The following is a 9,306-nucleotide window of genomic DNA, read 5'->3' on the forward strand; positions in this document are numbered from 1 at the left end:
ATCACAATATGCGCGGCGCCGCTCCTTTCCAACAAGATTTTGAAGGGGTGGTCGTTGTTTCCCTGTTGCAGAACGCCTTATCCCGAGGGATCAGCGGAAGAGGGGTGGCCCTCCGATGCATTGCGTCTGGCTGCTGCATTGGCAAACGAAATTTATATCAGTCCGATTACTAAGCATTACAATAATTGTGCGATCGTTAGATTTGGGCCTGCGCCTTTCTTAGTCTTCATCTATGGCTTCCAGTAATTTTGATTTATTTTGTTTCCGGAAAGTTACTGCTCCCAGAAATTACTCCTCCAAGATTTGTGTGTAATTGCACCGGTGGCGCTTGAACTTGCCATCCATGTTCACTTTAGCGTCTGAACTTAAAAAATACGTCCAACTGGTTATAGTACTTGGCACTCTTGTTCAAATATGGTAGAAGATGCGGGGCGGAGTGACGAATGAATGAAGAAGATGCACCCTAGGCCTGTATAAGTAGTGCGCCAAGTTAGCCACATGGATATTGCGCACTGTCCGATGACGTGTAACCATCCACGTGCCGCCTAGTACATGGATAGATAGGTGGCGAAACACAGACCAACACATAATGATCGCACTTTGATAGTATAGGGGATCGTAGCAGTCCTCAATCTGATGAGACCACCTATTAAGGGGTAGGATCATCAACACCCAACAAGCTACAACACATGGGGATCCTAATGCAAGATGCTCACCTACCAAACATAGTCGACTTGACAAACCACTTGGATGATACCAAGTCACTCGAACGGGTCAAGTACACTAGCTCATTTGGATGGAGTTCATCAATGTTCGAATACACCAAACACTTGGAGGCACAAAGTAGAACATGCAGAGAAGGCACCTGGGGCGTCGTGTAATTTTATAGAACTAGCATTACTAACTTTATTACATCAATTACCTCTTGTAGTGTATCTAATAATTAGACATCTTTAAACCCTTGTAACGACAAAGGTCAGGGGACGTGGCTCACTGTATGTAAGCCATATCTCCATAATAGGGGGTCTGTCAGGGTTACGATCGTGACAATGAGTACTGGGGGTGCGAAAAATGGGCAGAGCCTAGCTACAGCGCAGGTGTAACACTTGGTGTTTAACGAGTTCAGACCCCTCTCAGAGGAGGTAATAGCACTACGTATCGTGCCTTGAGCCTTTGTTTTCTTGAGAGGTATGATTACTGAGATTGCTTAGCCCTTGTACACGAGAGGGGGGGGGGACTTATATAGAGTGTGTCGTTGCCCCGCCATTCCCACGTCGCAAGGGTGGATTTAATGTCGTAACTACTGCAGTTACAAGTATAAATGGCCACAACTGCAGCAGTTACAGGTAACGGTAGCCCTGACTCTACTTTAAGGATGACTTAGGATTCCTCGACCATTACAGATCCCACGTCATCCCTTCACCTCTCTTGCCCGAGTGATGGTGGTCATGTCGATTGAAGGGTGGTCATCCGAGTGTCGTCGAGGTGTCCGAGTGGACCTCTTGATGTTCACATATGAATGCTTGTGTGGTCCTGAGACCCACCAATGATGGTGTGGGGCCCTAGGTGGGCCCTATATGACAGGTCCATGACCCTACTTGTAGTAGGTGACCTCATCATTAGACATAGAATCAATTGAGGTTTTGTATGGCAAACGGACTGAGCTTTCGGTTAGGTCCCAATGCTTCTGGAGCACTCGGAATATGTTTTTCGGAATCGTGGTCCGCCGCTCCTTAGACGAAAACACAACGGATTCTGGACCAAAGGGTTTCCCAGATGACCGGGTGTTGTTTATCGCTGAGAAAAACCTGGTGGTATTTATTTGTCTCTAAGAGGAGATAGACTTGAGGTCCAAGTGAGGACATGCCATTACAATCCGAGTGGAGACGCCAGCGTGTGGTCTGACTCTCCAGGGAGATGCCACTCCTTATCCTAGAGGAACTCTATGGAAGACCTTGGTTCGTTCATCTCGTCTTCAAACACCATGCAGTTCTTGGACATAAAGGAGGGAATGATTCTTGTAGGTAAAGTGTACAAGACTCTGCAGATTGAAAATCTAATCGATTAGTCGTGTCCCCGGTTACGGACATCTGAGCCTATGGAATTGGAGTTATTCGGAATTCTCAACACCAAACATAATTAATTAATTGATGGTTTATTAATGATTTCGGGTATGAGACACTGGTTGGCGGAACCATCTCAATAACAACAAATATTTTGTAGTAATTGCAAGCAAGTCCTTTTGTTGTAGGGAAAAAATTGCTTCTCGCAGAAACTTAAACTTAGGGCCCCACAGCCAAAATTGCATATAGTGATAGCATTTATTTATTGGTCTCCCTATATGACTTGCCGGCATATTCAAAATGCTAACCTACATGACCACACCATCTTATGTTGCATAGGATTACTCCGACCAGGACTGAGGATACGATCCACAGTCGATGATTGCCTTAGGAGTCGGATGGACTCGCTTATCGTCCACACTTCCGCAGTAGTTTTCTCATGAGTTGTCCTTTGGCTGAATTTATTCTGATGTAATAAAGACTCCATATGAGATTCATGTAATAAATCAAGTGTGACTGAACTTTGATATTTTCATCAATGTACTGTGTGTGCCAGCATGATCTTGGGATGGTACTGATACATAGAGAATTGGCCGTTTTCGGGTCGGGTTGCTACAGTGACTTGCTAATAATACATAGTGATGTATGCGGTCCAGTCAGTGTGAAGTACACATTGGATATCATTATTTCCTAACCTTCATAGATTATTTAAGTAGATATGGGTAAATTTACTTAATGAAACACACCATTGAAAAAGTTCAAGGAGTTTCAGAGTGAAGTAGAAAATCATCCTAATAAGAAGGTAAAACTTCTATGATCTGATCATGGAGGTGAATACCTGAGTTATGATTTTGATATGCATTTAAAACAATGTGGAATTGTTTCACAACTCACTCTACCTGGAACACCACATCGTAATGGTGTTTTCGAATGTTGTAATCGTACTCTATTAGATATGGTCGTTCTATGATGTCTCTTACCGATTTGTCACTATCATTTTAGGGTTATGCATTAGAGATAGCCGCATTCACTTTAAACAGGGCACCGTCTAAATCCTTTCAAAAGACACTCTATGAATTATGGTTTGGCAAGAAACCTAAGCTATCGTTTCTTAAAGTTTGGGGATGCGACAATTATGTCAAGGGGCTACAACATGATAAGCTCAAACCCAAAGCGGAAAAATGTGTCTTGATAGGATACCCTAAATAGATAATTGGGTATACATGCAATCACAGATCCAAGGGCAAGATCTTTGTTTCCAAAAATGTATCCTTAATGGAGAAAGAGTTTCTCTCAAAATAAGTGAGTGGGAGGAATGTAGAGCTTGATGAGGTTATCAAACCTTCTCTCAAATTAGAGATTACCAAGTGTGAACTCTGGTGGACTTACCCGATGACTGAAGGCCATTGAAAACAAATGGATCTTTAAGAAGAAAATAGACATTGATGGTAATGTCACTACCTATAAAGCTCGACATGTCACAAAAGGTTATCCACAAGTTCAAGGGGTTGACAATGATGAGACTTTCTCGACCGTAACGATGCTAAACTTTTTTAGCATTATGTTAGCAATTGCTGCATTTTTGGACTATGAAATCTGACAGATGGATGTCAAAACTATGTTCCTTAATGGTCATGTTAAGCAAGAGTTGTATATGATGCAACATAATAAGGTATGCAAGTTCCAGCGATCCATTTATGGACTGGTGCCAGCATTCTCGACTTGGAATCTTCACTTTGATGAGGTGATCAAAGCTTTTGGTTTTATCCAAGCTTATGGAGAAGCTTATATTTACAAGAAAGTGAGTGGAATCTCTGTAGCATTTCTAATACTATATGTGGATGACATATTAAGTATTGGCAATGATGTAGATCTTCTGGAAAGCATAAATGGATATTTGAACAAGAGTTTTTCAATGAAAGACCTCGGTGCAACAACTTACATATTGGGAATCAAGATCTATAGAGATAGATCAAGACGCCTGAAAGGACTTTCACAAAGTACATACCTTGACAAAGTGGAAGAAGTTCAAAATGGGCCAGTTCAAAGAATGGGTTCTTGCCCATGTTGCAAGGTATCAAGTTGAGTAAGACTAAATGCCCAGCTATGGCAGAAGAAATAGTAAAGACGAGAGCCGTCCACTATGCCTCAGCCATAGGCTCTATCATGTAGGTCATGATGTGTAGTAGACTTGATGTGTGCCTTCCCACTAGTATGAATGGTAGGTACCAGAGTGATCCAAGAGTGGAAAACTGGACAACAGTCAAATATCATTAAGTGCCTAAAGAGGACTAAGGAGATGTTTCTCATTTATGCAGGTGATGCAGAGCTTGTCATAAAAGTTTATGTCGATGCTAGATTTGACACTGATCCGAATGACTCAAAATGTCAATTCACATATGTATTTATTTTGAATGGTGGGGAAGTCAGCCGGAGTAGCTCCAAGCAAAGCGTTGTAGCAGTATCAACATGTGAGGCGGAATATATAGCTGCCTTGAAAGTGGTGCGGGAAGGAGTCTAGATGATGGTTTTCATATCTAAACTAGGTGTGGTTCCTAGTGCATCGGATCCCATGACTATCTATTGTGACAACATGGGTGCCATTGTCATAGCCAAGAAGCCAAGGTTTTACACAAAAACTAAGCATATAAATGCCGCTTCAACTCCATCCGTGACTATGTCAAGGAAGGAGACATAGAGATTTGCGAAATTCACACAGATCTCAATGTTGAAGATGATGACCCACAAGTATAGGGGATAAATCGTAGTCCTTTCAATAAGTAAGAGTATCGAACCCAACGAGGAGCAAAAGGAAATGAGGAGTTGTTTTCAGCCAGGTAATTTCTGCAAGCACTGAAATTGTCGGTAACATGTAGTTTGATAGTAAGATAATTTCTAACGGACAAGTAACGGTACATAAAGTGAAGTAAGATAGCCCAATCCTTTTTGTAGCAAAGGAAAGTACAAAACGATCTCTTATAATAAGCAAAGCATCCTTGAGGGCACACTGGAATTTCATCTAGTCACTTTCATCATGTTGGTTTGATTCGCGTTCGCTACTTTGATAATTTGATATGTGGGTGGACCGGTGCTTGCGTGATGTTCTTACTTGAACAAGCCTCCCACTTATGATTAACCCTCTCGCAAGCATCTGCAACTCAGAAAGAAGAATTAAGATAACAATCTAACCATAGCATTAAACATATGGATCCAAACCAGCCCCTTACGAAATAGCGCATAAACTAGGATTTAAGCTTCTCTCACTCTAACAACCCATCATCTAATAACTATTCCACAATGCATTCCCTTAGGCCCAAAGATGGTAAAGTGTCATGTAACGACGTTCACATAACACCACTCAAGGAACCATAACATACATATCATCAAAATATCGAACGAATACCAAATTCACATGATTACTTGCAACATGACTTCCCCCGTGGCATCAAGAACAAGGACAACTACTCACAAATAATATTCATGCTCAAGATTCGAGGGGTATTAAATAGCATAATCGATCTGAACATATAATCTTCAAATAAACCATATAGCATCAACTACAAGATGTAATCAACACTACTAGTCACCCACAGGTACCAATCTGAGGTTCTGGTACAAAGATTGAACACAAGAGATGAACTAGGGTTCTCAGATGAGATGGTTATGTTGAAGATGTTGATAAAGATTGGCCTCCCAAAGATAAGAGGATTGTTGGTGATGACGAAGGCTTCGATTTCCCCATCCGCGAGGGATGTTCTCCCGGCGAAATCGCTCCATCGGAGGGCAAAAGTGCTCCTGCTCAAGTTCCGCCTTGAGACGGTGGCACTCCATCCCGAAAGTCCTCTCTTTGTTTTTACTAGGTCAAAAGACCTTATATACTAGAAGATGGGCACCGAACGTGGGGCGGGGTGCCCACCACCCACCAGGGCACACCTGGAGGGGGTGGCGTGCCCTGGTGTCTTGTGGCCACCTGGCAGTCCCCTCTGGTAGTTCTTTTCTCCAATATTTCTTATTTATTCCAAAATAATTCTCCGTAAAATTTCAGCTCATTTGGAGATGCGCAGAATAGGTATCTCTGACATAGTTTTTTCAGGTCTAGAATTACAGCTATCGGCATTCTCTCTCTTTGTGTAAACGTTGCATATTACGAGAAAAAATGTATTAGAATTACTCCATAAAGTGTTATAAAACATAAAAACACTATAAATATATGATTTTGTCATGAAAAATCTAAATGAATGCCACGGAAAGACCCCAAAATGTCATATAGGATCACCATTGAGCATCAAAATATAAGGCCACCTCATTCGTTATGAAGAAATCCTTTGCCATGAAAGTAAACCACGCTAACACTAAAATTCATGAAGTAAAGTCATCCATAGTCTTATGATTCATTACATGAAATTAAAGAAAGTGATGGTATGGCTCTACCGTGTGTTAGATGTGGCCTTTCCCACGACGATGTGGTATCATCATTTTTTTCTAAGTTAGTAAAAGGTCTTACATATTGGTTTCAGAATCCAAAAAGACTCCTTCAGCTGCGCGTTGGGACAGGCGAAGCGCTCCGTAGAAGCAGTCAGGTAGTATAGCAGCCGACTATGTTCCTTTTCAAACTTTCGCATGTTGTTTAACTGAAAATGGTGGCCCCACGTAGTATAGCAGCCCACCTACTAGACGCATTCCCTAACCCTTCGTGACAGCCAGTTGGAAGTTGATCGCGTGGGACATGTGCGCGTGAATTAGCCTCCCCTCACAGTCATCCACCCCCAAAAATAATACAAATTAATATAATTTCAGCCATGTTAGAGACATGTGTGTACCTCCACAATGTAATTGGCTATTGTTGTTTACAACTAATTGTTTCCTAATTTTATGACTGGATATGGATTTTGTCATGAAACATACAGGGTTTGTGCCTCCTAGGTAGGTTTATGACAAAATGATAGTTTCGTCATGGTAGGACCGATGTTTATGACACAAACACAAAACATCACAGATAATTCATCGTATAGAAGGCCAAAAATTACTAGTGCAAGATATCTTAGGACTCGTAAATTGGATATGTAATTTGCACATATTTGTGTCCTCTACACGTTCTATGGTTTACTGGAATTTCTGCAATACTGCAAAAAAGAAGTATCTAATTGCGGTGCAAAATGGTTAGAAAAGGTGACATGTCTTTGATGAATCGATGTTGGAATGTGGCTCACAAGACCAGTACACTATGGTAGGTTTGTCCTTGTCTTGTTTTGACACCTTTTGTTTGTCCTTTTTACTAGTTTTTAATTTGGATTTTGGCCTTTTATCATCTGGTTCTCGTCAATTTCCTACTGTTTTGCCACTAGTTTTTTTACGGGGAGTTTTGCCACTAGTTTTCAAGTGGTTCTCGCCATCTTTTTATGTGTTTCTCCACAATATTTTTTGATGTACTTTGGTATTCCATAACAATTTTCACACTAGATAATACACAACATATGATTGAGCAAAAAATGCGTGAGAAGAAAACAATGCAAGACATAGGCATCTCGAGCTGCAAACAAAGTAACATTTCCATCAACCGATGGCAAGACAATAATCCGCGGATTGCATATAATATATGTGTGTATGTATAGCCGGTGCTATAATTCTCATATGCATCCTCCTCGACCTACGTTGGTAGGTGCTTACATACATATGCTCATATATTCACATACGAGTAGTACGAGAAGTAAAACCGAGAAAGCAGAGCTGCCGACAAATGTGAACTAACATGGCATGTATATGCGTTACTTCAACTTGCACTTTAGGCCTTGCCAGATTCCTCGCAGCCTGGTGGCCTGAAGGCAATGAAGCTGACGCACTGCACCTGGCGCATGTTGTCGAAGCCGATGACGCGGACATAGGCATCAGGGTACTCCTTCTTGACCTCCTCCACCTCGCTGAGCACCTGCGTTGCGTCGGTGCACCCGAACATAGGCAGCTTCCACATTGTCCAGTATCGACCGTCGTAGTAGCCGGGGGAGCTGTTGTGCTCACGGAAGACGAAGCCAACCTTGCTGAACTCGAGGCAGGGCACCCACTTGGAGCGGATCAGGTAGTCGACCTGCTTTAGGAGGGCCTCCGTGGAGAGGGGTGGCAAGTAAGACAGGGTCTCGAACTTCTTGATGCCCTCAATCGGCCACACCTGAATAGATGGAATGAACACAATTGATCAACACTTGGTGCTTAAAGAAAGACCTGGCCATAAGTCAAAAATTACTCCTTATGGTCTGCCCATACATTGTGGGGGGTCTCCACAAGCAAGAAGGCTCAAGGGCAGCAGCTCTTGCTTCAGGTTCAGGGTAGTGTACGGGCATTAAAAATGATATTATCTAGTACACATTGCGATAAAATCAATTTCCGTTCACAAAGTTTATGAGTTAAATATTCCTACACATGTGAACCTGCTTACGGACTACATACATTGTGATGCACCATCTTAGTTTACTTTGGCCTGGTGTGTGGGTTACACATCCTAATTAAGGATAGCTTTGGCTATGTACAGTGGAAATATCCGATAAATTAATCAACTGTGCCGACAAGAATATTCGTGTGAGCTTAGTGTTCGTCCTACCTCGCAAAAATAATACTCTGTCCGATACAAAATAAGTGTTGCTGTTTTGTATTAAGATTACCGAGGAAGTAATTAGTGTTCATACCTGCATGCATCTGATCCTTCCGCCATTGCTGACGCTGCTGAGACCGGCGCTGCCGGAGCGGCGGCTGACGGGGAGGCCGGCGGTCGACTTGAGCCCCTGGAAGGGCGCGACGGTGGTGGCGGACGATGCCATCACGGCTGGGGCCATGGCACGTGAATTGCTAGGTGGGGAGGCGATAGCTAGCTTGGCTACACCCCTCATCCCGCTCCGGTATATATATCACCGTATGCGCAGCACCGCCCCTTTCCAACAAGATTTCCAGCCCTCATCGGTGGCCGTCCTTTGCCTGCTGCAAGGCGCCTTATCCCTCTGGATAAGCGGAAGAGGGGTGGCCCTCCGATGCATTGCGTGTGACTGCTGCATGGGCAAACGAAATCTACATCACTCCGATTGCTAATAAGCAATACAATGATTATTCCATCGTTAGATTAGCTCCATTTTGATTTATTTTGTTTCCGGAAAGTTACTCTCCCAGAAATTACTCCTCCCAAGATTTGTGTCGAGGTAATTGTATCAGTGGCGCTTGAACTTGCCATCGATGTTCATTTTAGTGCCTGAGCTTGAAA

The 9,306-nt window shown here is 42.7% G+C and overlaps 1 protein-coding gene across 1 annotated transcript; it reads right to left on the bottom strand.

Moving 5' to 3' along the window:
- Window positions 1–7,588: 7,588 nt before the first annotated feature.
- On the bottom strand, window positions 7,589–9,001 carry LOC123043401 (ribulose bisphosphate carboxylase small subunit, chloroplastic 2-like). Its single transcript, XM_044465821.1, has 2 exons — window positions 8,741–9,001; window positions 7,589–8,226 (listed from the first exon to the last, which is right to left on the bottom strand). Exons 1-2 carry the CDS (start codon window positions 8,939–8,941, stop codon window positions 7,846–7,848), a joined length of 582 nt encoding a protein of 193 aa, XP_044321756.1. The 5' UTR covers window positions 8,942–9,001; the 3' UTR covers window positions 7,589–7,845.
- Window positions 9,002–9,306: the final 305 nt, after the last annotated feature.

The sequence above is a fragment of the Triticum aestivum genome, chromosome 2B, assembly GCF_018294505.1.
Source record: "Triticum aestivum cultivar Chinese Spring chromosome 2B, IWGSC CS RefSeq v2.1, whole genome shotgun sequence".
In the NCBI taxonomy this organism is placed as follows: Eukaryota; Viridiplantae; Streptophyta; class Magnoliopsida; order Poales; family Poaceae; genus Triticum; species Triticum aestivum.

Bases quoted from the DNA above. Each gene is read 5' to 3' on its own strand.
- LOC123043401 (XM_044465821.1), bottom strand. From the start codon at position 8,941: ATGAGGGGTGTAGCCAAGCTAGCTATCGCCTCCCCACCTAGCAATTCA. The intron at 8,227-8,740 runs GTATGAACACTA...CCATCTATTCAG, and splicing joins GAAGGATCAGATGCATGCAG to GTGTGGCCGATTGAGGGCAT.